This window comes from Dendropsophus ebraccatus, chromosome 2, assembly GCF_027789765.1.
Source record: "Dendropsophus ebraccatus isolate aDenEbr1 chromosome 2, aDenEbr1.pat, whole genome shotgun sequence".
Lineage (NCBI taxonomy): Eukaryota > Metazoa > Chordata > Amphibia > Anura > Hylidae > Dendropsophus > Dendropsophus ebraccatus.
The window spans coordinates 80295838-80309851 of NC_091455.1; the positions used below are offsets into that span (position 1 = coordinate 80295838).

The 14014-nt window shown below is 43.9% G+C and overlaps 2 protein-coding genes across 2 annotated transcripts in view; both read right to left on the reverse strand.

Moving 5' to 3' along the window:
* Positions 1–14014, reverse strand: part of FBXO15 (F-box protein 15) — a 289296-nt gene that overhangs the window by 275226 nt on the left and 56 nt on the right. The window lies entirely within an intron of this gene.
* The window catches only part of DIPK1C (divergent protein kinase domain 1C), a 45635-nt gene that overhangs the window by 854 nt on the left and 30767 nt on the right, over positions 1–14014 (reverse strand). The window contains exon 3 of the mRNA XM_069957853.1: positions 2740–2904. Coding sequence (XP_069813954.1) covers positions 2740–2904 — 165 coding nt within the window. The remainder of the gene's footprint in view (positions 1–2739; positions 2905–14014) is intronic.

A 14014-nucleotide genomic window follows, 5' to 3' on the forward strand; every position in this document is an offset into this window, starting at 1 on the left:
GAGCATTCAGTGACGCCTTTCCTATGCATATTTATATATACATAATCAGGCAGTCTTGGACACGCTTCCTGATTGGTCGTACATGAATATGCATAGCGAAGGCGTCACTGAAAGAGGCGCGGGTGGACCAGGGTGGTGCTCTGTGCTACCAGTGCTCCTAACAAGCTAATTTGCATATCTGATCTTAATCCAAATAAACAAAAACAGTGGGGCCGACAGAGACAGGAACCACAGGGATCCAGGTACGGAGCTGCAGGGGGATGTCAGCAGTAGTAAATTGGATTTCTGGAACACATAACATAGCCTAGCCATAGGGAATGCAAGGGCAGCAGTTGTATCCCAGCTCTGGTGCTTAAGGTGGCAAAGATGCCAACAAAATATACCAGTATTATTACACCCCAGGCACTTCTATGGAAATATATAAAATATATGTCTGATATGTCTGGAAATACATAAAATATGATGTCTGATAAAGTGCTGGACTTTGAATTAGCACAAGATAACTTATTTGTAAGCAGATCTGCTCTGAAAATGTAATGTCACTTTTAGCACTGTTTTCATGCTGTTTTAATAATTCCCTATTGAATTCAATGGGTACAGAAAACTACCCATTTTTGAGTTTTGACACCTGTTTTTTTCCTGAAATTGCTGGTCTTGTTTCCCACTTTTTGTGGTTTATTACTTTTTGCCTTATTCCAAAACAATCTTTATGTATGCTTTGATTTTTTTCTTTGTGTGGACTGGATGAGTTGTTACCATCTGGTGAGAATTTCATGTTAATAGCACCTTTAGATACATATTTAGAAAATTGGTGATGTGTTCAATGTGTGTGTGTCTCTCTATATATACATACACATATAGGGATATATTTGCCATTTTTCCATGTGTTACCTTTAGATATATTATTGAGCCACAAATAATTGAGTAGATTGTTTTTGTTGCTTTATGCATATATTTTCAAATTACAGCCCGCAGAGTAGCAATAGTTGTGGATGTTTTATTTTCAGCTAAATATAAAGTGCCTTGTATGAAATATCACCGCAGGCAGCTAATGGTGGCTAATAGCTGAGCCATTTCTATATTTCTGGGCTGATTTCCAAATAATTTTAAAACTCTTTGCAGAAAAAATGATTTTAATATGATATTAAACAGAGCCTGAAGGCCAAAAGTGTAGCAACTGTGTGCTCAGGAATAATCCATAAACAGCATGTATCGAAAAGAAGTGATGAGTGGGCAGAATATCGATCCGATGCTTTGTTTCTCCACAAGTGACCAAGGTGCAGTTATATGAGGCTTTGTGATACAGTCATTAACAGTATATAATGTTTGTGTTCAGTATACACAGTTGCAAGCACAATCATTTTCAAAATTTACAAACTTTCATCTGTTTCCAAAAACAAAAAACAATCAGACAAGAACAAATTAACACAACACAACCAATACAACAAGTGGTTTCTCTAAATTCAACGCAAAATGCAGTTTCTAAGAACTACTGCATTCTCAGAATTATTCACCATCTTCATGACAAGCACCATAAGAACCTAGTAGGGTATCATTATGCTATGGTGATCTACTACAAATGTGATGCTTAGCCAGACACCAGCTTGTGCTGACAGCAATCCTAAGGGCAATGACCTTCAGTTCACTAATATTCTTGGGTTTACTTGCTGTAACAGTTTTTTTCAAATTCAACAAAAATTTTCTATGGGGGTTCAGAAATCAAGCATCAGTGGACTTTGAGGTCCTGTTGAAAGATCCAATGGTGCAAAAACTTCAGCTTCCTGACAGATGTATGAGGTAAGCTTCTAGATTTTCACCATACTTATTTGAATCCATTTTCTCATCTACACAATGCAGGTTTCCAGTGCCAGAGGAAGCTGTCCCTGAGCCTCAATGGGCCAAATAAATGGGCCACTGCCATGCTTTTCGGTAGGAAGGGTGATCTCCAAGAGCAAGTGAGCACTGACCTGTCAGTCACTTGCTCCTAGTTCCCCGCTTGCTGATTGCACTATTACACGCACTAACAGCGAGCAGATAAGTGGGGGGCACAGGGAGCTGTGGGAGGGGTTCCCCAGATGATCTTTAGATCGTCCGGAGAGCCCAAAGGAGATAGCAGCAGTAACATCATTGCTACCTTAGTCGTTTGTCTTTCAACATGTTGACAGACAACGATCAGCCGACATCGCTCATGTCGGCTGATCGTTGCTTTCTATTACACAAAGCGATTATCAGCCATAATGGCCGACCTATTTACATGGCCGTAGTGGCCAATAATCGGCCAAATACAGCCGATAATCGCTTTGTGTAATAGGGCCTACTATCAGAAGGACACCAGTGTTTGTACAAAGTAGAGAAATTATAATATGTGGGGCTGATGTGAATAGCCACAATATTTATGCATTTGTATAAGGCAGTGGAGCTATATAGGGAAATGGCAATCTCTTAATAAATGTGTAATTTATCTGCAATTTTAGACCATATAAACTACTCATCACTCCTTTGAATGGGGTCATAATATAATGGACCTTTTTACCTTTGCAAGAATGTCTGTTTCCAGAACTTACATTTCCAGTCCCTTTAAGTACTAAGAAATAAATCTTGTCTTAATAAACTGCACATTTTGCCCAAATGACAACTTTAATGAAAACTGCACTTAATTCTATAGTGAGTCATTATTGTTAAAACGTGCAGTGTCAAATAACACAACACACATCTGTACTTTAGTTGCAAGCCACTTACCTGGAGATTACTATTCTCTCTTTCTGCTCCACACATGAAAGTCTTTAAGTCACAAGTAGAAAAACAGTCAAAGAAATTGCAGTCTTTATCAGATGTACATTTTTGCTCCAGTATGTTCCGCATTTTGGGTTCAAAAAATGCCATGTCCATGTCAATGGCCACCACCTGCAACCAATAACATATAACAAAAATTAAGGATCTAGTCATTTTTATCCTTCATGACAACCTTTACTGTCACATTCCTTATACAAGCTCCAGGCACATGTTTCTACAGGAATGTCGTTAGTTTATGATATGGAAAAAAAAATCAATGGTTTTCAAAATGAGTTGAATAGTAGGTCTCTGCATTTTCATGGACAATGAAAATAAAGGATCCACCGCATATATATGATAGAACATGATAGTTACAATAGTTGTAATCTATCACACTGCATGTGCAGACACTAAGATTCAACCATTAAAAAGATGAAATGGAAAAGAGGGCACTCACTGTTAAAATCATATCTTTATTTCCAATACTTTAAAACATCCATGCAGAGAGGGTTTGCAGCATGTAGGGACGCCAGGTGACCAGGTGACCAGTGGTCAGTAGAAGCGCAATCAACGCGCGAAACAGCTGCCACATCTGGTGCACTCATGTAGGAACCTGGTGTCCCTACATGCTGCAAACCCTCCCTGGATGGAAGTTTTTAAGTATTGGAAATAAAGATATGATTTTAACAGTGAATGGCCTCTTTTCCATTTCTTCTCTTAGTTGGAGTATTATGCTACTTGGTTTTCCATAAGAGTGAGCACCCTGTAGAGACAATTGTTTTGTTAAAAATACTCCTTGCCATTTATGAATAGACTATGGGGGAGATTTATCAAAGGGTGTAAAATTTAGACTGGTGCAAACTGGCCACAGCAACCAATCACAGCTCTCTTTCCTTTCACCAGAGCTGAAAGCTGATCTGTGATTGGCTGCTGTGGGCAGTTTGCACCAGTCTAAATTTTACACCCTTTGATAAATCTCCCCCTATGTTTTTTTTAAGTAGTGCTAATCGCTATTCCTGATTTGCAATATTCAACCATTACCACAGGGTCAGAACTCTTTCATGTCTGGAGGGCTGGTCTACATGAACAATTCAATACCAGATGAAACAAGAATGTCCACAATGGTCAGATCTACACAATAGATCACATTATATGATGTTGACTAAATGTCTACTAGTTATGAACGTGACCAGATTCTGGTGAGTGTTTTTTTTCCTTAATACTATTATATCACAGGTCTTTCCAAGATATTACCCAGGACTTCACTGTTATGACACAATTTTATGTTGTGCTCATGGACGGAAGTAGGGATGAGCGAACCGGCCGAGGTTCGGGTTCGTATGAACCTGAACTCTCGGCTTCTGATTCCCACTGTCTGCCCGCTCCGTGAAGAGGGTGGATACAGCCTGAGGACCGCCTAGAAAACTGGGATACAGCCTATGGCTATGGCTGTATCCCAGTTTTCCAGGCGGTCCTCAAGGTTGTATCCACCCTCTCCACTGAGCGGGAAGACAGCGGGAATCAGAAGCCGAGAGTTCAGGTTCATACGAACCGAAACCTCGGCCATTTCGCTCATCCCTAGACGGAAGATATCACAGGTTCATGAGTATCTGCTCAAGCTCCATATCTTCTACAATGTAATCTCTTTAACCCATAGCTGCACCAGGACATTACTGAACGTCCTCGTGCCGCTATGGGAGTTCAGAGGGGGGTCTGAACTGCCTCGATCCCGGGTGCCGCATGTAGCCCGGGATCGCGGCTATTAGCAGGCACGGTCCGATCGCCGTGCCCGCTAATTAAGTACTTAGAAGCAGCTGTCAAAGTTGACAGCTGCTTCTAAATACTTGCTCATCTCCATCCCTGGTGGTCTAGTGGGGGGATCGCCCCCCCACGGCGCGATTGCGGGAAGGCGATCCCCGCATCCATCCCGGGCCGGGGTCTGCGCCGTAATGGCGCTGATCCCGGCTCGCATTCTATTGCTTTCGGCTGCAGCAGCCAAAAGCAATAGAACACCGATCTCATGGATTCATGCAGCATAACTATACTGCATGGATCTCTAAGAGAGATCAGAGTGCATATACTAGAAGTCCCCCAGGGGGCTTCTAGTATATGTGTAAAGTAAAAGAAAAATGTATTTTTAATAACACAAAATCCCCTCCCCTAATAAAAGTCTGAATCACCCCCCTTTCCCCATTTTATAAATAAAAATAAATAAATAAATAAACAAACAAACATGTTTTCTATCGCCGCGTGCGTAATCGCCCGAACTATTAATTAATCACATTCCTGATCTCACACGGTAAATGGCGTAAGCTCCAAAAAATCCCAAAGTGCAAAATTGCGCATTTTTGGTCGCAGAAAAAATTTAATAAAAAGCGATCAAAAAGTCGTATATGCGCAATCAAGGTACCAATAGAAAGATCACATCATGGCGCAAAAAATGACATCTGACACAGCCCCATAGACCAAAGGATAAAAGCGCTATAAGCCTGGGAATGGAGCGATTTTAAGGAACATATATTTTCTTTAAAAGGTTTTAATTTTTTACAAGCCATCACATAATATAAAAGTTATACATGTTATATATCGTTGTAATCATAACAACTTAAGGAACATGTATAACAAGTCAGTTTTACCCTAGGGCGAACGGAGTAAAAACAACACCCCCCCCCCCCCCCCCCCCAAAATAAAATAAAATAAAAAAATTTCCATTTCACCACACATATAATTTTTTTCTGGTTTCCTGGCACATTTTAGGCAAAAATTACATCTGCCATAGCAAAGTACAATTAGCTGCGCAAAAAATAAGGGCTCATTTGGGTCTCTAGGTGGAAAAATGCAGGCGCTATGGCCTTATATACACGAGGAGGAAAAAACAAAAGCGCAAAAATGAAAACTGGCTGTGTCCCCTAAGGGTTAAGTATGTCGTATGTACCTCAGAATGATAGTCTTCAAGCTTTGCTTCAGGAGCTGACTGCATGTAAGTTGTGTAGTGTCACCTTCTTATGCCCCATTAACATCATGTTTTTGCAACAACATTTTTGCACCATGGTAAATATAATGCAAAAAGCTTTCAAAGGTGTTCATAGCCTTTAAATGGACACTGTTATTACTAATATATCATTGTAAATCAGCAAAAGGGGTGATATACTACATCTTTGCTATTTACTTCATTTACTTGTTTTTGCTTTCTATATTTGTTTTTTTATATAAAATATAATGGTATATATTCAGCCACTAGGTGTCTCACTTACTGGAACATTTCACTTGAGACTCCATAACTAAGGCCATTTGGTCTTTAGTAACAGCAAAAAAGAGACCAAATGCAGGAAATTATGTCACTTGGCCCAGTGAAGATGAACACTGATTGGCCTTCATGTTGCATGGACAGCATACATAAGGCAAGCATTATTTTTGCTGGGGGGCAGAGATTGACAGGTAAACTTTAAGCCTGTGATGACATGCCTTTAGGATCTGCTATACTTTGGTGTATGAAAGGGACACATTTATAACATATCTACAAGCTTAAAACACTAGCATAAAGGAACATGGAAACCAGATACTACACATTTGAAATGTTGGGCATGTATGCTCCATTTTAATTCTTCACTTAATAAAATAAATTGTCTACAACAGTTTTAAAAATTTCCTTAAAGTCTAAACTAAGTACATATGTACTATGCACATGTCAAATAAATAGAAAAGACAAGAAGAATGGAGAGCGATGAAGTGATGTCATACAACAAAGAGAAGCCAAGCACAATAAAACTGTTTTCAATGGCCAGTGAAATATCCAGTGGTGAGACCTCATTGAAACCTGGCCCTGTCCATTAGTACTTTGTGTTCTTATCCTCAAGTATTTTTCTGGTGACAACATTGTAATTACTGTAACGTTGCATAGTCTGTATGTGAACTGATGTTATGTGCAGCTTGGGGTCACAAACTGGGCCAAGTTCTACTTTCCAAGATGAGCAGCTGAAATTCCAGAATGATGACAACATCCCAAGCAAGAAGATTTTCCTCATTATGCAAGCTACATTCAGCTTTATCTACGGTGTATGTGTACACAATGATTCCAACACTTGTCTGTGTCTCTAACCTGACCCTGTAACATGTTTACTCTCTTATGTGTGTAACAGCTTTTGCTTTGTTGATGTGGTAAAAATGTAGCAAATGGTTTGGGTATAAAGAGTATGCAGGGTTTTCTACTCTAAACACTGGTGAGTAGCTAATGATAGATGAAACTGGTATACACAGTGCAAGAGTATTTCTACAGGCTGTCATGTTGCACAAAGTTATTAAGGGTATTTTAATAATCTTGTGAGGTTTCTAGTTATTTCCTTGGTGTATTGTACACCTAAGAGCACTGTCTCTTCAAATAAAAATTGATTGTATTTTTTGTATGTATACAAGTGTTTTGACTCGTGTGTTTTTGATTGTTGGGTGGTCTAGGTACTTTACACTTTGTGGGAGATTTATCAAAGGGTGTAAAATTTAGACTGGTGCAAACTACCCACAGCAACCAATCACAGCTCAGCTTTCCTTTCACCAGAGCTGAAAGCTGAGCTGTGATTGGTTGCTGTGGGCAGTCTAAATTTTACACCCTTTCATAAATCTCCCCCTTTGAGTTTTTAATTTCTTCTGTACTAATATTGACACAAAGATTTGTTGTTGGTGGCTACCTAAGAGCACTGGTGCAGAACATCCAAGACCAGGGCTGGAACAAAGGGTAGACAGGGTAGTAGGGTAGGCATCTGCCTAGTGTGCCATGCCTACCCCATTTATAGGGGGGGGGGGCAACTGCAGCGATTGCTAGGAAACAAGGACACTACCCTGGATTTATGGACTAGCAAGCACAGCTTGCAACTACTAACACATTCTTAGGATGTGTTGACGGCTTCTTTCCCCAATATTTACTCTGTAGGCCACAGGCTGGCTTGAGCCTGCAACCTATTGGAGGCTGGGAGCAGTGCAGGATCTCTGTGCACCTGAAGTCCATGTCAGTATCATAGAGTAGAGGAGGTATGTAGTATTTATTCATTAATTTATTAACTTTTTTTTAGAGTAAAACTTTGTACAGTGGGAGCAATTATCTACACTGGGGCAATTATCTACCTCTAGGTGACCTATTTACACCAGATGCAACTAACTCTAGGAGGGCAACTATCAACCTACTAGGAAACAGCTACTTACTGGAAGCACCAATCTACCTACTGAAGGAAACTACTGCAGGTTTCTGTCTATGTAATGTGAATATCTACTCACTGGATGCACCTATCTACCTACTTGTGGGCATCTATTTACCTATTGCAATGGTGGGATGCTACTGGGCTTATTTTTCCACGGCACCAAACTACAACTGCATTCCCCAAGTGGGTAATCATGTACATAGAAAATTGTGCTTTATCATTTGAGTTGTTTAGTCCTAGTATACCAACTATGACAATTATTGAATATTCTAAGACAGTGAGCGCTTTATTTATTGACTCCAGAATATAACATTTACATTTAATTGTTAGGCTAGGCTATTAATATGTGATCAATGACGATCCAATCCCTGGGACTCTGACAAAACAGTAAAACACGGGTAATTATGGTGCTCATTAGAATGCCTCTTCCTTTTTGTTTGCTGATTTGTGAGTGTGCCAGAAACTGTAAGACAGCGGCCATTCCGTGACACGGCCCTATCACTGAACAGCCAATGTCAGTGGGTTTAACGCCGGCCGGGACTATTGTACAGGCTAGATGAAGTTCACTTCTTTTGATTTGTAATGTGGGTGCCGGCTCCCATTGTGACGAAATCCCCTACCCTCTGTGACGCAGCTCCATTAGAATCAATGGAGCTGCATCACAGAGGGGAGAGGGGCGGCAATTTAAAAAAAAAGAACCACTGCACCGGCATTCCCGTGTCAGTGCCACGTCTGTTCATGTAAAAACAAAAAAGTGATGTACTAGTGGTGCATTTGATTTAAAGGGGTTGTGTCATGAAGCAAAGTTGGTAAAACCAGATGTGTACCATATACATTTATGTAAGGGAGAACAAATGTGCTGGTTTTAGTACTGTAACTTACATCACTGTACCATTTTTCTTTTCCATGGATCTAATCACTTTCTGGTTTTCTCTATGATCTGTGATGTTGCTGTTACCATGCAACAGTGCAGACACTTTCCCACAATCCCCCTTGCTTGCAGGCTAAGTGGAGACCAACTGCCAGTACTTCCGGAAGATCGCAGTTGAACTGAGCATGCCTGGCCCATGGGTCATAAGCAAGGACAACGGTTATCACAGCAAAGCAGCCACATGTGGGGTTAGTCTTTGTCTCTCAAACAGTACAGTTTCAGAAGGAGTAAGACCCTTGGAATGTGGATATGCCTTTTTTTCAAACCAATTCTAATGTGCCAAACTAGCTAATCATAAAGAAGAAAAACAATATATAATCTGGTATTGAGGAGGGGCGTGGCTTAACCATGGCGCTGTGAGGACGCACATGTGAGGAGCTCCGTCCACAGCAGCATATCTCAGCCCGGTTTTTGGTTCCTGTGACCCCCCTCTGCAATGCCCGGCAGCAGGAGGAGACCCCCGCCAAGCCTCCCCACCCGGCCGACCCGCTCACTCACCCTGCGCAGCAGCTGGGAACGATATCGTCGCTCCCCAAGCGCCTCACCACAGCAAGGCCGGCTCCCTGTCATGGCGCCCACACAGAGTCCTGAGGCGGACCGCACGGACGCTACGCCGCCCGCCAGCGGGCATTTGCAGGGTGAGAAATCGCCTTCGGGCATCCTCTCCACGACCCTCACCCCCCTTATGGATCGCAATTGCACCCCTGGCCCCCCCTGTCCTGGTGGCTCGGTGCAGGGCCCCATCAGCTACCTAGGCGCACAGCCGCCATCTTCCCTGCACAATGAACTGCAGATGCTGAGAGACATGATACAGGCACTGCTGCCTAAGCAATACCTGGACAGTGTTATCCAGAGGATTGAATCTGCCCAGCAACAGGCCATAGAGGGGGTGAGGGAGGACATTGAGCAGCTCTCCACCAGAACAACACATAATGAGTCTGCCACTGCTACACTGTCTGCCCAAGTACAACTACTAGAGCAGGAAGTCTCTGCGAACCGCCGCCATTTGCAATCCCTGACCCTGCATCTTGATGACCAAGAGAACAGAGGCAGGAGAAACAATATTCGTATCAAGGGCTTGCCTGAAATAAATGGGGCTGATAACTTGCCTGACAGAGTTATGGGCCTCTTCAACCAACTCACGGGCAGACCTACAGAGGCCACTTTTGTGATTGACCGAGTTCACCGGGTGACCAGAATGTCTCAGAACAATAGTGAGGCTCCAAGAGATGTGCTATGCCGCCTTCACTATTTTACTGACAAGGAAATGGTTCTTAGAGCTGTACGGGATGGCACCCAAGCGATGTTTGAGGGCACGGAAGTCCACCTGTATCCTGATATCTCATCCCGCACGTTATACATGCGCAGGCTGCTACAACCCCTACTTGCTAAAATCAGGGAGTCTGGCACTTCATACAGGTGGGGCCACCCTTTTCACGTCATCATTAGAAAAGACTCGGCCACTTTTATCTTGCGCCACCCGGATGAACTGAGTGAGCTATTCGTGTTCCTGAACGTCCCAGAGTTCCCCTTACCGGACTGGCTTGCACTGGGCCGCCAAGATCAACCGTCTGGACCCTCCAGGAGAAGACGTCCTTCTATTAGACGCCCCCGTACCCCGGAACCACGGCCGGCTAATGTGGAACCCCTGATTGACCTTTCCAGGGAATTTCCTAGGATGGCTTAATGACTCTCCCTCCCTTGAACCTCTGACTTCAGGAGAGGCCAAGCTATATTGAGACTTGTTACCATCTAGATTCTTTGGGTCTTTCTTAGTTACTCTCCATAAGGGCGGGCTCTTCTCCCCTCTGCTAAGGCCATGGCGGCGCCTGCTCTCCCCTCCCCTCGCAGGTTCATGCTGTTACTCATAATACTCTGAGACTATGCAGGGGGACATCCTGGTTTCCACAAACTAATGTTAGTTATACCTCTGTTTGATAGCCTCATAGTCACAGTTTAGTTCAGGCTATTACGTTCACTAATCTAAGCTAAATACTCCCCTCCCTTTTACCGCTGTAGTCCGCTATTGGGATAATTGCCAGCTACTGTGCCATACCTAACGGAGTGTAGCAAAGGGGTGAATGCTTGCTCTACGCCACTGTCTCCCACTAACCCTCCTCCTCCCTCCTCTTTATAGACAATAATGCTGCATTAGGGGTCTCCAGGGACCCACTTGTGTTCATGATGTTTGATATTTATATATGCTGTTGTGGCGGAAAACCTCTCCCATTGTTTTCTACATCCTCATCTACTTATTCCTAGTGTAGGCCTGCTGGACCTACGTGCACCTTGGTGCTACTACCTTTCTCAGTTTTTGTTACTTTTTCACCTATTCTCCTTGCTCAAATCTTTTTCCTAGTGTTTCCCCTTCTCGTCTCTCCTCCTCTCCTCCTTTCTAATACCCACTCCCCCCCCCCTCTCTCCCCTACCCCCTCCTTTGCAGCCGGACGCTGTTCCGAAGCTACCTATCCACCATGTCACTATCTTCGCAATCAAATATCCTTATTGGATCACTGAATGTGAAAGGCCTCCATGATCCAGGTAAGAGGTCTATCCTGTTGAATTTTCTGAAAGCACAACGTGTTGACGCTGCCTTCCTCCAGGAAACGCATATCACTCCCTCAGCTTTGTTTATCCTCTCTAACAGGTGGTTTCCTCATGTTTACCACAGCTTCACGGATGATACCAAGGCCAGGGGCGTAAGCATCTTACTATCCCGGTCTTTGCCGTGGGAGTTCATGGACGCTCGCAGTGATGGAGACGGCAGACTGTTGATGGTGAAGGGTAAAATTGCATCCACAATGCACACACTGATAGTGGCGTATCTCCCAAACACAGGGCAGAACACTGCACTTCAACGGTGTTTGGAGCTGATGGACGAATTTGCAGAGGGGACGGTGGTTTTTGGGGGAGATCTTAATGTAGCCATAGACCCCAAGATAGACACCTCCTCAGGTACCTCACACCTACCAGTGGGAACAGTTAGGAAATTTAATTCACTACTTCGAGAACACCAGCTAATAGATACGTGGCGAACCCTCCACCCACGAGACAGAGATTTTTCGTTTTACTCTCCAGTGAGGGACATGTACTCCAGACTAGATTACCTATTCCTCAAGCATAGGGACCTTCATCTACTCACAGAGGCAGACATAGGAAATATCACCTTCTCCGACCATGCTATGGTCACACTCAAAATTTCACTACCCCAAGCCATTCCCAAACAATGGCGGTGGACGCTTAATGCGTCCCTGCTAACAGATGTGGCGGTCCAGACTGACCTTAAAAGATCACTGGAGGAATACTTTACTACAAATGCGACAGCTGACATGTCCCCGGGTATAGTGTGGGAGGCACACAAGTGCGTAGCCCGCGGCATACTGGTCAAACACGGCGCGAGACTTAAAAAGGAACACTCCGCAAAAACGCTCCGTCTTCTACGAGAGCTTCAGGGCTTGGAAGATCGTCATAAAACGACTCCATCGGAAGACAGTCGGACGGCCCTGTTGCAGGGTCGGGACTTGCTTAGGGCTCATCTCACGCAGTCGGCAAAAACACAGCTAGCTAAATGCAGACGACACTTTTACGAGCATGGAAATAAGTCCGGACGGACACTAGCGAGGGCACTTCGGGAACAGCGGCAACAATCATACGTTCCGTCTATCCTTATGGAGGGATGGACCCGAGCTCACAGACCGGCAGACATTGCAGAGGTCTTTAGACGATTTTACACTTAATTGTATTCTGCTGACAAAGAAAACCCAGCCACTCTAGACCCCACATTTAGAGACAAGATCCGTACATACATCTTCCAATCTGGCATGCCCTCTATAACTACCGAGGAGATGGACAGCCTAGAAACCCCTATCACTGCTAGTGAACTGGCATCAGCAATTAAACAGTCCCACACGGGCAAGGCACCCGGACCGGAAGGGTTTAGCCTCCAATACTACAAATCTTTCTTAGACATTCTTAGTCCCCATTTCCTTTCTGCATTTAACTCCCTATCCCAGGGGACACCTCTGCCGCCAGACGCCACGAGAGCTCATATAACAGTTATCCCAAAACCGGGCAGGGACAGTGCGCATTGCGCCAATTACAGACCCATCTCCTTACTAAACGTCGACCTCAAATTGTTCGCTAAAATCCTAGCCTCTAGGTTAGTGAATATATTGCCCGCTATTGTACACCCTGATCAAGCGGGCTTTATGCCCGGCAGAGAGGCACGCGACAACACCATGAAGGCCATTAACCTGATCCATAAGGCTAATTTATCGGCTTCCCCCCTTATGTTACTATCTACAGATGCCGAGAAGGCCTTCGATCGGGTTAATTGGACCTTCATGGAGGAAACGTTGAAATCCTTGGGGATCGGGCCTGCCTTTCTCAATTGGGTACTGTCCCTATATGCCTCCCCTTCCGCCCAGTTACGAGTAAATGGCATTCTCTCCGATAGCTTTCGAATATATAATGGCACGCGGCAGGGGTGTCCCCTGTCCCCCCTAATCTTTATTCTAACCCTAGAACCTTTCCTTTGTTATATTAGAAACAACCCCAACATTGAAGGTCAGCTAGCCCACAGAACTGTATACAAGACCGCCGCCTATGCGGACGACTTGTTGTTCTTCATTACCAACCCGCAAATAGCCCTTCCGAACCTGATGTCCGAATTCGCAACTTATTCTAGATTGTCTAACTTTAAAATTAACGTTACAAAATCAGAGGCCCTCAATGTCTCACTGTCGGAACAACTTCTTAACCACTTGCGTCCCTCCTTTAATTTCAAATGGGCCTCCTCTGCAATAAAATATCTGGGGATACATCTAGCCTCGGATCTCAGCACTCTCTACCAACTTAACTACGTTCCACTGCTTAATAGTGTCAGGGCCGACTGCGGGAGATGGGTCAAGGGGCTGCATACTTGGTTCGGCCGCTGCGCTATTTATAAAATGAACATCCTACCCAGGATCCTTTTCTTTTTTCATTGTCTGCCGATTCGTTTGCCAGTGGCGTTTTTCCGCTCAATGTCCTCAATTCAAACGCGATTCATCTGGGGGAACAAGCCGGCACGCATTCAAAAAGCCCTACTCACGAGACCCAAAGACCTGGGAGGGATTGGGCT